At 40.7% G+C, this 19,723-nt stretch overlaps 1 protein-coding gene across 2 annotated transcripts in view; it reads right to left on the bottom strand.

Annotated features, from left to right (window-relative positions):
* gfra1a (gdnf family receptor alpha 1a) overlaps positions 1-19,723 on the bottom strand; it is an 87,492-nt gene that overhangs the window by 57,399 nt on the left and 10,370 nt on the right. Inside the window, exon 4 of one of the 2 annotated variants that reach the window (XM_014154880.2) lies at positions 14,073-14,204. The exons of the other annotated variant lie outside the window; for it this stretch is intronic. Coding sequence (XP_014010355.1) covers positions 14,073-14,204 — 132 coding nt within the window. The remainder of the gene's footprint in view (positions 1-14,072; positions 14,205-19,723) is intronic. 2 annotated transcript variants of the gene reach the window in all.

The raw sequence follows: 19,723 nt of genomic DNA, 5'->3' as shown, positions 1-19,723 counted from the left end.
ACAAGCGGATGTTAGTAACCTTAAAAGAGGCATTGGGGATTGTGTGTGTGTTTGTGTGTGTGAGATAGAGAAAGAGAAGGGGGAGAGAGAGAGAGAAAGAAAGATAGAAGAAGAGAGAGAGAGAGAGAGAGAGAGAGAGAGAGAGAGAGAGAGAGAGAGAGAGAGAGAGAGAGAGAGAGAGAGAGAGAGAGAGAGAGAGAGAGAGAGAGACTAAATCTGTCCAAAATCTAAAGATTTTCATAAAGCCATTACTGGAGTAAAACACTATCCATTTCCCCTAAAGGGTATCATTAGGCTATCTTTCCCAAACACTATGGAATAGGTGGGAGAGAACAATGTAATTATATGGAAATACACCGGCGGAAAAACTAATTTCTTAACTACAACCCTAGCGAGTGTGAGAGAGAGGGGGGAAAGAGAGAGAGAGACAGAGAAAGATAGACGGAAAGAGAAGGAGACAGAGGGAAAGATAGAGGGAAATAGAGGGACAGTGTTTCACACAACAGTGAAAAGATGCATCTCTATTCCTCTAACTCGTCAGTCTAAACAGATTACTCCACATGCAACAAACAAATAACTGACACACAGCCTGAAACCCTGGTTAACTTCATTTTGGATGGACTCTCAATTTCAATCTCTACATTAGTGGACAAATAGTCAGCATTTACTCCCACTGATTCACAGTGTGATAGTCTTTAAATAAACCCTTTACATAACTTGCATTGTATTTTAATGTCTATATCATTAACACTTTTGACATCACATCAATTCTCCCCAAAGTGAATCGAATTGGTTGTTTTCTCCCCAGGACCAATCAAAACGGTCATTATGGAGAGAAGGCTCTCTCGTGCAGGTGGAGTACCTATGCATTTACTCCCTTTATTTGGCTTCTGCAGCAGTGTGAGGCCTGTCGACCTTTCGGCAGCCGGCTTGGCTGGGCGCCGTGCTGCGTCCGCTCTACACTGTGCTGCTGGAGGATTATATACTCAGCCTGTCAGTTCCGCCAGGCTAGCGTTGCTGTGGTTCGGTCGCAAGCTTAGTTTCATTGTTGCTGCTTGCTGTAGTGCAGACATCTCAGGGCTGTTCACAGCACTTTGCCTCCTTCCTCACTCTAGTTCATGCTGTATTTAAACAGCCTACTGCTTCTCTTCTCTTTTTCCTACCAAATAGAGGTTGGCTACAAACTACAGCCAGGGGTGGGCAAACTACAGCCAGGGGTGGGAAAACTACAGCCAGGGGTGGGAAAACTACAGCCAGGGGTGGGCAAACTACAGCCAGGGGTGGGGAAACTACAGCCAGGGGTGCGCAAACTACAGCCAGAGGTGGGCAAACTACAGCCAGGGGTGGGGAAACTACAGCCAGGGGTGCGCAAACTACAGCCAGGGGTGGGCAAACTACAGCCAGGGGTGGGCAAACTACAGCCAGGGGTGGGCAAACTACAGCCAGGGGTGGGGAAACTACAGCCAGGGGTGAGCAAACTACAGCCAGAGGTGGACAAACTACAGCCAGGGGTGGGCAAACTACAGCCAGGGGTGGGCAAACTACAGCCAGGGGTGGGGAAACTACAGCCAGGGGTGGGCAAACTACAGCCAGGGGTGGGGAAACTACAACCAGAGATAGGCAAACTACAGCCAGCCGACTAAATGCGTCCCATGAGGGATTACAATTATTTGTATGTATCACTTAGTACTTTAGCAGTAAAATGTTGTTATGTATACTGTAATAGATACTGTAATATGGCAACTGCTCGGCATCTGACCGTAAGGCGCTACAGAGGGTAGTGCGTACGGCCCAGTACATCACTGGGGCCAAGCTTCCTGACATTGTCAAAGACTCAAGTCATCCAAGTCATACATGTAGACTGTTCTCTTTGCTACCGCAAGGCAAGCGGTACCGGTGCGCCAATTCTTGGGCCAAAAGCTCCTTAACAGCTTCTACCCCCAAGCCATAAGAATGCTGAACAATTCATCAAATGGCCACCTGGACTATTTACATTGACCCCCCCCCCCCCCTCTTTGTTTTTTATACTGCTGCTACTCTCTGTTTATTATCTATGCATAGCCACTTTACAAATGACCTCAAATAACCTGTAGCCCCGCACATTGACTCGGTACCGGTATCCCCTGTATATAGCCTCGTTATTGTTATGTAAATATCTTCTGTTACCTTTTCTTTTTTTACTTTAGTAATATTTCGTAAATATTTTCTTAACTCTATTTCTTGAACTGCATTGTTGGATAAGGGCTTGTAAGTAAGCATTTCACGGTAAGGTCTACACCTGTTGTATTCGGCACGTGACAAGGACAATTTTATTTTATTTAATTTAATTACCTTACATCTCAGGCAAGTCTGTGAAATGACTGCAGTCAGTTACACTTTGAAGTAAAATGAAAAGGCAATTGGTGCGTGCGTGCGTGCGTGTGAGTGTGTGCGTGAGTGTATATTTTATGGTGTATAACTTTTGAACACACAGGGTTTCTAGTATAACACACAGGGTTTGTACACCAGGCGATTTCATGGGGCAAATTGAAGCAGTCATGTTGGTGTGTGTAGGTCTGTACTGGGTGCCGTCTACCACCAGGTGGTTCCTCAGACTGATGACCAACCTCATCCAGCAGGATTGTCTGAGAGCTGAGAGCAGGAACAGGCTCTGGTTTCCCTCCAGTGAAACTCTACCCGTCGCCATGTCTCTCTCTCATTCCCGCTGACATATTCACACAACAGACCCTGCTGTTGCTCTTCACGCCGGACTTTTCCAATTAACCTATTTGCCCCTAAGCGCTGTCACATGAGATGCTATTGGATGTTTTATGTAGCCAACTCAATTGGTCAAAGGGCAAACCGCTAAATGAAATGTGGCTTTTGAGTGATTTATTGCTCAGATTGAAAGTTGAGTGCTTGGTAGAGAAGCAGGGGAGAAAATGGAAAAAGCCTGTTGAGTCAATCAAATTGAATTGTATTTGCAAACAAATCCCAGTTGTTGCCCTTGCCCTATTTACACTTATTGAAATGAAGTCCAAATAACATGCTGGGTGACAAAATAATCCCTCCCTATTGCCTTCGCCGTGTTGTTGGTTGGACGTGTACGAGGTAGTCTGGGACAGTGTGCTTCTGCAGGAGTGAAAATACCCATCTCCTCTGCGGTAAAAACATTCAGATCACATGTAGTGGAGGTATGGACTGTGTCGTGCGCTTCATCATTGGAGGCCCGGGGCTTGATTTGTGGCACAACTCTGAGAGATTGAGTTGGAGAAAAAAACCTGAGGAAGGGAGATGCCATTCCACGCTAGTGGTGCTGGTCGACTCCCACTAGTGTTGATCCTGCATATCATGGCTGGCAGGGACAACCTTTTAACTCCTGATGATATGAAATTCATATATTCATATATACACTACCGTTCAAAAGTTTGGGGTCACTTAGAAATGTCCTTGTTTTTCATGAAAACATACATGAAATGAGTTGCAAAATGAAAAGGAAATATAGTCAATGATTTTTAATTGAAATAATAATTGAGTCCTTCAAACTTTGCTTCGTCAAAGAATACTCCATTTGCAGCAATTACAGACTTGCAGACCTTTGGCATTCTAGTCGTCAATTTGTTGAGGTAATCTGAAGAGATTTCACCCCATGCTTCCTGAAGCACCTCCCACAAGTTGGATTGGCTTGATGGGCACTTCTTACGTACCATACGGTCAAGCTGCTCCCACAACAGCTCAATAGGATTGAGATCCGGTGACTGTCCTGGCCACTCCATTATAGACAGAATACCAGCTGACTACTTCTTCCCTAAATAGTTCTTTCATAGTTTGGAGCTGTGCCATTGTCCTGTTGTGGGAGGAAATTGGCTCCAATTAAGCGCCGTCCACAGGGTATGGCATGGCGTTGCAAAATGGAGTGATAGCCTTCCTTCTTCAAGATCCCTTTTACCCTGTACACATCTCCCACTTTACCACCACCAAAGCACCCCCAGACCATCCCATTGCCTCCACCATGCTTGACAGATGGCGTCAAGCACTCCTCCAGCATCTTTTAATTTTTTCTGTGTCTCACAATGTTCTTCTTTGTGATCCGAACACCTCAAACTTACTGTAGATTTGTCTGTCGATAACACTTTTTTCCAATCTTACTCTGTCCAGTGTCTGTGTTCTTTTGCCTATCTTAATCTTTCTTTTTATTGGCCAGTCTGAGATATGGCTTTTTATTTGCAATTCTGCCTAGACGGCCAGCATCCCGGAGTCGCCTCTTCATTGTTGACGTTGAGACTGGTGTTTTGTGGGTACTATTTAATGAAGCTGCCAGTTGAGGACTTGTGAGGCGTCTGTTTAGACACTCTAATGTACTTGTCCTCTTGCTCAGTTGTGCACCAGGGCCTCCCACTCCTCTTTCTATTCTGGTTAGAGACAGTTTGCGCTGTCCTGTGAAGGGAGTAGTTCACAGCGTTGTACGAGATCTTCAGTTTCTTGGCAATTTCTCGCATGGAATAGCCTTCATTTCTCAGAACAAGAATAGACTGATGAGTGATAAACTTGGATTAGCTAACACAACATGCCATTGGAACCCAGGAGTGATGGTTGCTGATAATGGGCCTCTGTACGCCTATGTAGATATTCCATTAAAATCTGCCATTTCCAGCTGCAATAGTCATTTACAACATTAACAATGTCTACACTGTATTTCTGATCAATTTAATGTTATTTTAATGGACAAAAAATGAGCTTTTCTTTCAAAAACAAGGACATTTCTAAGTGACCCTAAACTTTTGAACGGTAGTGTATACTGTATATCTATTTTTAAATGTATTTAACTTTTATTTAACTAGGCAAGTCAGTTAAGAACAAATTCTCATTTACAATGACGGCGTACCCCGGCCAAACCCGGACGACGGTGGGCCAATTGTGCACCGCCCTATGGGACTCCCAATCACGGCTGGTTGTGATACAGCCTGGAATCGAACCAGGGTGTCTGTAGTGACGCCTCTAGCACTGAGATGCAGTGCCTTAGACCACCGAGCCACTCGGGAGAAAAATATATAGGGAGATTATTTCAGTTATGGAATAACTATTTAGGTCATGGCATAATATTATGGATATTCTTACACAACAGGATATTTTAATAAATTAGCTAATCTGATATGCATCAGCTGTTGATGTGATTTTCTCCATACAAAAAGACTAAAAATCTCAAAGTGAGTGTGACTGACTTTAGAAAGATATCACCCACGTTTTCACTTGTAACAAAATGTGATTGCTTGGTACCAAAGTCCTAAGCACATTTTACATTTCAGACTTCCTCAGTTAGACCTAGCAGCAGTACTTTGCATGTAAATCTAAAAGTTAAGCATGCAGCCCATACATATTTTCCAAAGCTCCAGAGCGAATCCCACTCCACCTTGCCAGACTGTATTTCCTGCTATACAGGACACTTCAAAATGAGTCACTCCCCTGTAAGAATGAATAACAAACGCGAAAGTAGGCTGACGGCCACTTCTCTCCATTCTCATTCATCTGCTGTCTCAACAGGTCACTCCGCAATATGGTGCTTGAAAGCTAATAGATTCGCTTGAGACACAAATATCACCGTGGTGTCTTGCCAAACTGCAGCCATCGGGGGACGCGGCTAAAAGCCAATGCACCAGCCTCGCCACGCAATCACTGCCCACTGGAAGACATTTGGGGATTATTGCTTTGCCCATCATTCAGTCAGCAGAAAGGCACAGTGATGCAGCGATGGGCGGCCATGGCTGGCAGTCTATTGAGGGTGTGAGTGCACCCGCCCTATCAATGATTTTTAATGGAATACCTCCACAGGCAAGCGGGGAGGAGCCATCCGGGGCAGACCACGGCTCAGGAATAAGGCTCTCTTCCATAATGTCTGGGAAAGCCTCATACTGTACACAAGTGCATGCAAGTACACACACACACACACACACACACACACACACACACACACACACACACACACACACACACACACACACACACACACACACACACACACACACACACACACACACACACACACATCCTTCTTCTCTCCCTGACCTCCTCCCTCTAACTGGGTGAATCAGAGTGTGTGAATAATGTATGAAGTACAAGCTGTAAATCCTGGCCAGCCACAACCCTGCCAGATGACGATTTAAACTTTACCTTGATGCGTTCAAATATATTGAAAACACAGTCTGCATACCGAACTGCTTTCTGTTGGTAGGCCTACCATCATATTGCTCTATAGAGAGACCACTGGTTGTAGACATGGGTGTTCCATGATCAAACTACTTTTGGAGTCAGACTGATGCATTATGACATATGGTGTTATGCTGATTCATGTTGGACATAAAGTACATATCTTCTATGAATATCAACATGTTTCCAGTCAAAAGCTGCTGTTTTCCCTCAACTTCACCATGTCCTTACAATAGTAGTTATGTGAAAAACCACTATATACACCTCACTTGCCTTTCCCCTCAGGACTGTTGGTTGCCATGCCAGCCAAAATTCTCTTAATGCTCTATATCTGGAAGATTATTACAAGTTCTTCAAGAATGCTCTTTTTTTCTTTCTTTTTAAAAAAAAGTCACCGGTTGAGAGGCAGAAATCATGCATGTGTGGCTGGTTTTGTGCCACCAAGTCCTCTAGGCATTTCTGGGAGGCTCGGTGACCTGTTCAGCTCTTCATCTTGTGTTTACGTACCGATCACATATGGCCGGAAACGAAATAAACAGTACATGAATGAGTGGAGAGCAGAGCAGAAGGCCTAACAGCAAACAAATCCACCGGTATAAACTGCTTGGAATATTCACACAGGACCTAAGTCTCTCACCGGAGCTAGCTTTATATTATGCTAATGAGGTGAATTTAATTTCCCTGACAAAGTACAACATGTACACTCCAAAAATACAAATATTAACATCGTCGAAGAACTATAATTACACTCAGTCTGGAGTCTATGTGAGAGATTTTCTTTAAAGTAAATTCTTTATTGAGAATTGTCTAAAACAAAGGAAAGGTATTGTCATGGTTGTCGTATGGATTGGACCAAAACGCAGCGGGAATATGTATACTCATCTTCTTTTTATTTGAAGAAGGAGAAACAACTAAACACATATACAAAAAAAAATACAAAAAATAAAAAAATAAATAAAAAAGAACAACCCAAAACAGTCCTGTCAGGTGCAACAAACAGAAAACAAGGAACAACTACCCACAAATCCCATAGACAAACACCCCTCTTAAATAGGACCTTCAATTAGAAGCAACTAGGAGCAGCTGCTTCCAATTGAAAGTCAACCCAACAAACACCACATAGAAATAGACATACTAGAACTAACATAGAAATAGACTAACAAGAACATAACCCAACACCTCCCGAAACACTCTAAACAAACACCCCTCTTAAAACAGAACATAGCCCAACAAACCCCGAAATACTAAACAAACACACCCCTGCCATGTCCTGACCAAACTACAATAACAAATAACCCCTTATACTGGTCAGGACGTGACAGGTATGGCATTTAGAATAGTGTTGAAAGAGACACTGGTCTGATTTTCCAGGCATTTCCCTTGATGATCTGTATATGAGGATTACAAAATCATATAAAAGTACGCAACTTTGATTTATCATCCATTATGATAAAACAGAGATGTCCATTTAATTAATATGGTTAAAACAGCAACAACCTCATCAGAATATGGTACAATACTTCCACACAAAAAGTACACTTACCCACCAGGATGTGATGCTATTAAATGACTAATTACTTAAAACAATAAATCTGCTTTAATAATGTGATTAATATTTCCAAAAAGTCTTTACGGGAAGCCCACAGCTTCATTCCTATTAACTTTAACAATGACTAACAACATTCAGGGGGATTTGAGTTTTAATTCATCTGAACGTTCCTCCCTGAGGGCCCTGGTTCTCACAAACTTGGCAGTGGTATTAACTGTAAGCCGCTGAGAGGTGGAGAGAACTCAACACACTCCCTGCTGAATCCAACACCTATCAAAACAAAATGATAAGGCTGTAGCACATTTAGCAGGGCCACTGGACCTTCAATACCCTGGCAGACCGGTAGAATCCCTGGTTATATTAGCACTGGCTATGTTTGTGTGACATGTTTTGCCTCTTAATCCCATTAAGTCAGATAAAACAACACTTCTGTTTTCTCTCCCACAATGTCTCGGTATAAGACGGCAAACACTGGCGTGAAAGTAACTGTTTTTATTGGAGAGCGCTTGTCACTCTTGTAGGACATGTAGGGAAAACGGTCCTCTGTATCCTTCATTTATAGCGTGGTGAGGTTACTGAATTATCCATTCATTGTGAGTAGGTGGGCCATGATACAACCAACTTCATTGCATGACACTGAATAAGGTGTTTAGTTTTAGATTTAGGTTTGTTTGTGGGAGAGTGACTGTTAGCAGGTATGAAAAACAAAGGATACCTTGTGAAAAAAAAAATATATATATACATATATTATTACTATTATTGTTTCATTATGATATTTTTTAGGGTCAACAATTACTTGTATCATATTACTAAATAAAGTATATTTCCGTTTATTATCCTGTTTAGTTTTTTTAATCTGTTTGGTTTTTTTGTTATTTATTGAATTTTTATTTTTTGGGGGGGGATAATGTATATTTCCTCTGTTGTGATTTTGTTGTGATCTAAAAGCATTTTAAGCGCACAAAATTCTTACCCACACACAATGCCCTCCCCCACAGTCCTTACATTGTGATGCATTTGTTACAGGTTTGCCTTCATGAGTGTTTTTAAATTGTATGTATTCCAATTGCTCAGTGTGAGAATGAACCAGGGTTTTGCCACCTCATACAGTGAGTTATGACCCCCAGATCCCCCTGAACATTCACTGAAGTGATGACCACCCCTTCAGCAACACAGTGGGTGTTTGGTGTGTGTGTGTGTGTGTGTGTGTGTGTGTGTGTGTGTGTGTGTGTGTGTGTGTGTGTGTGTGTGTGTGTGTGTGTGTGTGTGTGTCCTGTGATGTAGTGGTAAAAATAATCGAACGCTCCCTATATTTCTCATGCTTTTTCTGCTATAGTTGGGGAACGATTGTGCAAAATAAAAAAAGTGCGTAGACGGTTTTTATATGAATTTACCCTCCACTACACCACTGACCTTACCCACAAACAGCCACTAAAACAACCATATCAAATATTTACACTCTTTTTAATATTATGAGAATGTAAAATGGTCCATGGTGGTAAAGCACGACTCTCCCCATAATCTTTCTCTCTGCTCCCCAGGGCTTGAGCTTAGAGCACATCTGCTCTAAAATATATTTCCCAAGGATGCTGCAACTCTGGTACGCCTGACTTAGGTACCACCTAAACAACTATTTCTCTTAGGGCTGGATGATATCGACTAAAGTCTACATACTGTAAAGTTTTGGTCATAATCCTATTGATATTTGTTACAAAACCCTATTATGAAAAATAATAGAATAATTTCCTCCCACAGCCATCTTCAAATCAACTACAAACAAATGCAAAAGCACAATATCACAACATAACCCATGTAATATAATACTGATTCTCATCAACATAACCCATGTAATGTAATACTGGTTCTCATCGACATAACCCATGTAATATAATACTGGTTCTCATCAACATAACCCATGTAATATAATACTGATTCTCATCAACATAACCCATGTAATGTAATACTGGTTCTCATCGACATAACCCATGTAATATAATACTGGTTCTCATCAACATAACCCATGTAATATAATACTGGTTCTCATCAACATAACCCATGTAATGTAATACTGATTCTCATCAACATAACCCATGTAATGTAATACTGGTTCTCATCGACATAACCCATGTAATATAATACTGATTCTCATCGACATAACCCATGTAATATAATACTGATTCTCATCGACATAACCCACATGATATAATACTGGTTGTCATCAACATAACCCATGTAATATAATACTGGTCTCATCAACATAACCCATGTAATATAATGCTGGTTCTCATCAATATAACCCACGTAATATAATACTGGTTCTCATCAACATAACCCATGTAATATAATACTGATTCTCATCGACATAACCCATGTAATATAATACTGATTCTCATCAACATAACCCATGTAATGTAATACTGGTTCTCATCAACATAACCCATGTAATATAATACTGGTTCTCATCAACATAACCGATTTAATGTAATACTGGTTCTCATCAACATAACCCATGCAATATAATACTGGTTCTCATCAACATAACCCATGTAATGTAATACTGGTTCTCATCGACATAACCCATGTAATATAATACTGGTTCTCATCAACATAACCCATGTAATATAATACTGGTTCTCATCAACATATCCCATGTAATATAATACTGGTTCTCATCAACATAACCCATGTAATATAATACTGGTTCTCATCAACATATCCCATGTAATATAATACTGGTTCTCATCAACATAACCCATGTAATGTAATACTGGTTCTCATCGACATAACCCATGTAATATAATACTGATTCTCATCAACATAACCCATGCAATATAATACTGGTTCTCATCAACATAACCCATGTAATATAATACTGGTTCTCATCAACATAACCCATGTAATATAATACTGGTTCTCATCAATATAACCTACGTAATATAATACTGGTTCTCATCGACATAACCCATGTAATATAATACTGGTTCTCATCATCATAACCCACGTGATATAATACTGGTTCTCATCAATATAACCCACATAATATAATACTGGTTCTCATCAACATAACCCATGTAATATAATGCTGGTTCTCATCAATATAACCCACGTAATATAATACTGGTTCTCATCAACATAACCCATTTAATATAATACTGGTTTTCATCAACATAACCCACATGATATAATACTGGTTGTCATCAACATAACCCATGTAATATAATACTGGTTCTCATCAACATATCCCATGTAATATAATACTGGTTCTCATCAACATAATCCATGTAATATAATACTGGTTGTCATCAACATAACCCATGTAATATAATACTGGTTCTCATCAACATAACCCATGTAATATAATATTGGTTCTCATCAACATAACCCACATGATATAATACTGGTTCTCATCAACATAACCCATGTAATATAATACTGGTTCTCATCCACATAACCCATGTAATATAATACTGGTTGTCATCAACATAACCCACGTAATATAATACTGGTTCTCATCAACATAACCCATGTAATATAATACTGGTTGTCATCAACATAACCCACGTAATATAATACTGGTTCTCATCGACATAACCCATGTAATATAATACTGGTTCTCATCGACATAACCCATGTAATATAATACAGGTTCTCATCAACATAACCCATGAATTATAAGTCTGGTTCTCATCAACATAACCCATGCAATATAATACTGGTTCTCATCGACATAACCCATGTAATATAATACTGGTTCTCATCAACATAACACATGCAATATAATACTGGTTCTCATCAACATAACCCATGCAATATAATACTGGTTCTCATCAACATAACCCACGTAATATAATACTGGTTCTCATCAACATAACCCACGTAATATTATACTGTTTCTCATCAACATAACCCATGCAATATAAAACTGGTTCTCATCAACATAACCCATGTAATATAATATTGGTTCTCATCAACATAACCCACATGATATAATACTGGTTTTCATCAACATAACCCATGTAATATAATACTGGTTCTCATCGACATAACCCATGTAATATAATACTGTTTCTCATCGACATAACCCATGTAATATAATACTGGTTCTCATCAACATAACCCATGTAATATAAGTCTGGTTCTCATCAACATAACCCATGCAATATAATACTGGTTCTCATCAACATAACCCACTTAATATAATACTGGTTCTCATCAACATAACCCACGTAATATAATACTGGTTCTCATCAACACAACCCATGCAAAATAATACTGGTTCTCATCAACATAACCCACGTAATATAATACTGGTTCTCATCAACACAACCCATGTAATATGATACTGGTTCTCATCAACATAACCCATGTAATATAAGTCTGGTTCTCATCAATATAACCCATGCAATATAATACTGGTTCTCATCAACATAACCCATGTAATATAATACTGGTTCTCATCAACATAACCCATGTAATATAATACTGGTTCTCATCAACATAACCCATGTAATATAATATTGGTTCTCATCAACATAACCCACATGATATAATACTGGTTCTCATCAACATAACCCATGTAATATAATACTGGTTCTCATCCACATAACCCATGTAATATAATACTGGTTGTCATCAACATAACCCACGTAATATAATACTGGTTCTCATCAACATAACCCATGTAATATAATACTGGTTGTCATCAACATAACCCACGTAATATAATACTGGTTCTCATCGACATAACCCATGTAATATAATACTGGTTCTCATCGACATAACCCATGTAATATAATACTGGTTCTCATCAACATAACCCATGAATTATAAGTCTGGTTCTCATCAACATAACCCATGCAATATAATACTGGTTCTCATCGACATAACCCATGTAATATAATACTGGTTCTCATCAACATAACCCATGCAATATAATACTGGTTGTCATCAACATAACCCATGCAATATAATACTGGTTCTCATCAACATAACCCACGTAATATAATACTGGTTCTCATCAACATAACCCATGTAATATAATACTGGTTCTCATCGACATAACCCATGTAATATAATACTGTTTCTCATCGACATAACTCATGTAATATAATACTGGTTCTCATCAACATAACCCATGTAATATAAGTCTGGTTCTCATCAACATAACCCATGCAATATAATACTGGTTCTCATCAACATAACCCACTTAATATAATACTGGTTCTCATCAACATAACCCACGTAATATAATACTGGTTCTCATCAACACAACCCATGCAAAATAATACTGGTTCTCATCAACATAACCCACGTAATATAATACTGGTTCTCATCAACACAACCCATGTAATATAATACTGGTTCTCATCAACATAACCCATGTAATATAAGTCTGGTTCTCATCAATATAACCCATGCAATATAATACTGGTTCTCATCAACATAACCCACGTAATATAATACTGGTTCTCGTCAACATAACCCACGTAATATAATACTGGTTCTCATCAACATAACCCATGCAAAATAATACTGGTTCTCATCAACATAACCCATGTAATATAATACTGGTTCTCATCGACATAACCCATTTAATATAATACTGGTTCTCATCAACATAACCCATCTAATATAATACTGGTTCTCATCAACATAACCCATGTAATATAATATTGGTTCTCATCAACATAACCCATGTAATATAATACTGGTTATCATCAACATAACCCACGTAATATAATACTGGTTGTCATCAACATAACCCATGTAATATAATGCTGGTTCTCATCAACATAACCCACGTAATATAATACTGGTTGTCATCAACATAACCCATGTAATATAATGCTGGTTCTCATCAACATAACCCATGTAATATAATACTGGTTCTCATTAGCATAACCCATGCAATATAATACTGGTTCTCATCAACAGAACCCATGTAATATAATACTGGTTGTTATCAACATAACCCACGTAATATAATACTGGTTCTCATCAACATAACCAATGTAATATAATACTCGTTCTCATCAACATAACCCATGTAATATAATACTGGTTCTCATCAACATAACCCATGTAATATAATACTGGTTCTCATTAGCATAACCCATGTAATATAATACTGGTTCTCATCAACTCCTGAAAAACCTTATTAACCCCCACCCACCCATCTTTATTTCTTTCTCCGTCTCTCTCTCTCTCTCTCTCTCTCTCTCTCCCTCTCTCACTCTCTCTCTCTCTCTCACACTTGCACACAAACACACACGCACACACCCGTGCACACACCTTTACACACACACTTCCTGCCATGCATACAAGTCTTGAGGTTAATTACCCAGAATTGCCCAATTGGGATGAGCTCTCCTGTTTCTACTGGGGTCTTCCACTGCTCGGCCCCTGACTTGGGGCCCCTTCCCTGTGGGCACTGTGACAGTGCCGCTCCTGGGGTCGCCGATGACCCCTTCCTCTGCAAGAAATGTGCTTCATTCAGGACCACAGGGTGAACAGAGCTCACAGTACAGTGGACCAGGGGACATGCCACACTCAGAGGGTAAAGGGGACATGTCAGAGGCAGGAGAGTCACCAGGCGGGGAAGGGAAAGGTGTTAAAGAGGAATACAGCTTGCTGAGGTCTTGTTAGCAGAAGGTTTGGTATCATACAAAGGAGAATAGGGGAGGTCTTGTTAGTGGAAGGTTTGGGACAGTACAAAGGAGAAGAGGGGAGGTCTTGTTAGTGTAAGGTTTGGGACAGTACAAAGGAGAAGAGGGGAGGTCTTGTCAGTGGAAGGTTTGGGACAGTACAAAGGAGAAGAGGGGAGGTCTTGTTAGTGGAAGGTTTGAGACAGTACAAAAGAGAAGAGGGGAGGTCTTGTGATGGGCAGCATTTTGCTGAGGGAGTATAGTTCTTAGAGACAGCTGGTTGACAACCAGTTTCTGGTTAAGCTGGTAGCACCGAAGACAAGGAAATGGGGGATAGATTTGGTGTGCTTTGGTGTGCTTATCAATGCACAAGCACGATAAAATAAGTCATACAAAGGTTTTACTGTGGGTGAAGTTTCAAATGCATCCTGTCATTACTAAGTGTGTAATGTGATAGGTATTTTAATGTAAACAAAAATGTACACACAAATATTTGGTAAGTAAACTGTACATTCAATTGATGGATTTACACAAACTATACCCAAATGGAACATCTGAAGATGTTTGTATATTAATGGCACACAGCACAGATGCAAATCTAGTATCAATGCCCTCATTTAACATGCTTGAGATCAAGAATGTCGCAAAGCCAAAAACAGCTGGACACTGGAGATATGTATCTTTTCATGGTCGTCTGTTTTCCAGGAAGTTTACAGAGTGAAAATGTGATTAAAAGTGTTGGGGGGGGGGGGGTTGTTCTCTCGAGACAAGAGCTGCAGCACATTGTCTTGTACAATCAGAGGACTACTAGCATTTCCAGCCATGATTAGAAGAGTCATAGACACACAAAAACAGACCATTACCTCCTTCTTGGCTGGAAAGCAAAACAGCTGCAGCCTTAAAAAAGGATCAACATCTAGATTCTCTCACTTCATTTGAGGGCTTAGGACTGTCGCTTCACCCAAGGCTAACATCTCTGAGTCTGGCAGTATGTATGCTCTTGCATAATGATCAATTGAATCCCAACCAATGCAACACTAACTGTATTGTATCAAAAAAATAAATAAATGGGGGGGTGTATGACGCAAGTGACAATTTGATCAAACGTGGTTACTCACAACATTTATCCGACTTTAGACTGACACCTCACTGTTTGCAGTATAGGTAATTATGCAAATGTGAATGCATCTGGGCAGAAAAGCATTAGAGGTAGCTGGCACATGTGATGCCCCTGGTGAATCGAGCTGTCAGGAGCATCAATTAACTATGATGAATCACTCTCCCACTTTATATCCAATCAGAAAACTCTCAGGACTCCATTCTGGTCACCTTTAACTCAATTATTTTTTGGCCGCATAGAGCTAGACGCAGGGACAAGGCTGGAACCCGATGATGCTGTTGGCATTATTCTGCCATTAGGATGCAGCTGTGAGAGTAATGTCTGGAACGGTATGCGCATTTAGCAGCTAAAGACCCCACGACCTGTGGCTAAATCCTCCGTGTGACTTGGAGGGACAGCTATAGACTTTTGGATGAAAGTCAGACGGACAGACACCAACAGACATCCTGGAAGCTATGTAAAGCTTTGGTATAAAAAACATATTTAAAACCTTCTTCGGGATCTAATCTTGAAACACCCTTGCCTTTCGTGAACTAACACTCGCACTTGACTTTTTCCGACTAGCACTGGCTTATTACTATAACTGAGACATGGTTGTCTCACCTAGCTATCTTAAGATGAATTCACTAACTGTAAGTCGCACTGGATAAGAGCCTCTGCTAAATGAAAAATGAAATATATATATATATATATATATAATCAATCTCTACATCAGGGTTGCCCAACTGGTTTCATTTGGAAAGTTTTCTGAGCAAAAAAATCTAAAATAAGCTTTTTTTTAAATGTTTTTTCTTTTCATTGTTGGACATAAAAGACTGTAAAAACACATGGAAATCAGCTCCAAATGATTTTAGTATAAGAAATCTGTTCCCAAGTATTCCCATACATAATAGAGAGACACGTAATCATGAACAAATGTAAGCAAGGTTTGAATTGATTATGTTGTAGTCAAACATTATAATCTGGAGGCGGAAGAAATGCACACCTGTTTAGGCGAGGTGCTGGCTAGCGGAGTAGAACACTTGAAAAAGAAAAGGAGAATCAATAGCCAGCCACTCTAGGAGCTCAGATGCAACAATTTAATAACCTGATAACCAATGTTTCGACAGTCAAACATATCTGTTTGGGCTTCTTGCGGTCAATTTGCAGTCTACAAATTATTAGTAATTTTGTTTCCGCCTGCCGACCAGCCACTCATCAAAAAATTGACCCGCGGCTGAATCAAGTGGATGATCCCTGTTCTACATTTTCTAATATGGCCGATAAGAATGGAGGAGTCAAGACAACACAATGGCGGCAGGTAGCCTAGTGGTTAGAGTGTTGGACTAGCAATCGAAAGGTTGCAAGATTGAATCCCCGAGTTGACAAGGTAAAAATCTGTCATTCTGTCCCTGAACAAGGCAGTTAACCCACTGTTCCTAGGCTGTCATTGTAAATAAGAATTTGTTCTTAACTGACTTGCCTAGTTAAAAAAAATAAACTTCTTCAGAACGATGTGCATTGTGCACCCTGCAACAGAGGGATTATATTTTTATCCAGTCCAACGGAAGAGCTAGGGTGAAAAGACAAATCAATAGTTTCTTGTACGCACAGCCTCAAGTTTCTATTTTAACATGGCTGGCTATTGATTCGCTTTCAGATGTGATGTCTCCCTTCGACAGCAAACACTCTAGGAGGATTTGGAAGTCTTTAGTGAAACAGAATAACCTTGTAAAGTTGGAAGGAGGGAGTAAGGGAACGTTAACATAGAACCGCTATCTCAGTCAATGCTCACTAAGGAGGCTGAGGCCACAACTCTGACAGATAGAGCACCGCTGTACCCAGACTTCAGAGGCCTGTGATTGACACATCTTGACACAAACAACCAGACAGCGGCAAAGGGAGCTGCTTTATCAAAGTAGCCATTTTAATGACATTTGTTTGTCAGCTTGCACAGGGAAAATCGATATGGAAACGCTGCAGATGGTTTTCAAACACGTCTCCTTTTCAATTCTCTTTATCTCACACAAACATTTTAAGTTGGGGAAAGTACAGAGAGTCAAACACCAAAGCAATACCATTGAGAAGGGTTTTGGTTGGTTGTTGGAAACCAGAGTTGAAACTGTCAAAATACTTCTACCAACGCACTATTAAATGCAGAGCTACTCCCAGGTCCAACCATACTATCAATAGCAGAGCTACTCCCGGGTCCAACCACACCATTAAGAGCAGAGCTACTCCTGGGTCCAACCACACCATCAAGAGCAGAGGTACTCCCGGGTCCAACCACACCATCAAGAGCAGAGGTACTCCCGGGTCCAACCACATCATTAAGAGCAGAGGTACTTCCGGGTCCAAGCACACCATTAAGAGCAGAGGTACTCCCGGGTCCAACCACACCATTAAGAGCAGAGTTACTCTCGGGTCCAACCACACCATTAAGAGCAGAGGTACTCCCGGGTCCAACCACACCATTAAGAGCAGAGGTACTCCCGGGTCCAACCACACCATTAAGAGCAGACCTACTCCCAGGTCCAACCATACTATCAAGAGCAGAGCTACTCCCGGGTCCAACCATACTATCAAGAGCAGAGCTACTCCCGGGTCCAACCACACCATTAAGAGTAGAGCTACTCCCGGGTCCAACCACACCATTAAGAGCAGAGCTACTCCCGGGTCCAACCATACCATCAAGAGCAGAGCTACTCCCAGGTTCAACCATACTATCAAGAGCAGAGCTACTCCCGGGTCCAACCACACCATTAAGAGCAGAGCTACTCCTGGGTCCAACCACACCATCAAGAGCAGAGGTACTCCCGGGTCCAACCACACCATCAAGAGCAGAGGTACTCCCGGGTCCAACCACACCATTAAGAGCAGAGGTACTCCCGGGTCCAACCACACCATTAAGAGCAGAGCTACTCCCGGGTCCAATCACACCATTTAAAAAATATATATATATATAATAATTTAACTAGGCAAGTCAGTTAACAACAAATTCTTATTTACAATGATGGCCTACACCGGCCAAACCCAGACGGCGCTGGGCCAATTGTGCACCGCCCTATGGGACTCCCAATCACAGCCGGTTGTGATACAGCCTGGATTCAAACCAGTGTGTCTGAGATGCAGTGCCTTAGACCGCTGCGCCACTCGGGAGCCCCATTAAGAGCAGAGGTATTCCCGGGTCCAACCAACATATGCTATTCTCTTTCCCATTCCTCCCACTTGGCACAGACATCAATTAAACGTCTATTCCAAGTTGGTTCTAATTAATTTATTGAAATGATTTGGAAACAAAGTTGATTTAACCAGTGTGTGCCCAGTGGGCTCTCCCTCCTCTCACTCTATAAGAACCCCTAGCAGCAGTCTGCTCTCATACACCGCTGGGATCTGAGTTCATTATTAGAGTGGCATTCCAACAGTAGTGAGCTGTGTTGACAGGCTCTCAGCATCGTGTCAGTACGGGGATTTAAGGTGTTGTGTGGTCTGTCTGCAAGGTTGGGACTAATACTGATGTTTTCACACATACACAGCTCAAGGTCGAGGACTTCAGAGAGAGAGAGAGAGAGAGAGCATAGGATTGGCTCCAGTTTGACAGAATGAGACAAAATATTGCTTCTGAGCAGCGAATGACACTTGTAGTATTTTCCTTAGCACAGTTTCTAACGATTTATGCTGAAGGAAAATAAAACATGGAAAGAGGGAAAGTAGGAGAAGAAGGACAAGGAAATTAGGAGACAATGTCAGAATCGGCTTTTATCCCAAATACAGCCACCTTAAATTAAAATAATTGAAATGCCAAGTTGTGTGTTTATGTGCTGAGCTCATAATCATCATCCTGATACAACATCAGCTCAGACCACAAAACTTAACAGGAAAAGGTCATCTACAGGTCTCAGAAAATAATGGAGTGATATAGAAACTCATCTTCATTCATAATAGTACTTCACAGATTTGTTGATGTCCTTATCCTTTTTTCACCGCTACCTCATCATTTAGGCAATTTCAGTCCAGCCAGCCTCGCCTGCACAGCAGACTCACTATTCCATTTTGTGCCACATTTTTCCCCCTGTTTCATTTTTCTCATTGGCGCACTGAACATTAAATGACAATAGTCTGACATTTAAAGGGGCTTTATCTACAAACAGAGTGATTGTACCATAGCTATATCTCCATGGCGATAAGCCAGACCATTTAATGACATATTTTAGTTTCCTTCAGTTTAAAGCTACAGTACACTTCCAC

The sequence above is a fragment of the Salmo salar genome, chromosome ssa18, assembly GCF_905237065.1.
Source record: "Salmo salar chromosome ssa18, Ssal_v3.1, whole genome shotgun sequence".
Classification (NCBI taxonomy): domain Eukaryota; kingdom Metazoa; phylum Chordata; class Actinopteri; order Salmoniformes; family Salmonidae; genus Salmo; species Salmo salar.
This window is presented reverse-complemented; position numbering and strand designations above follow the sequence as displayed.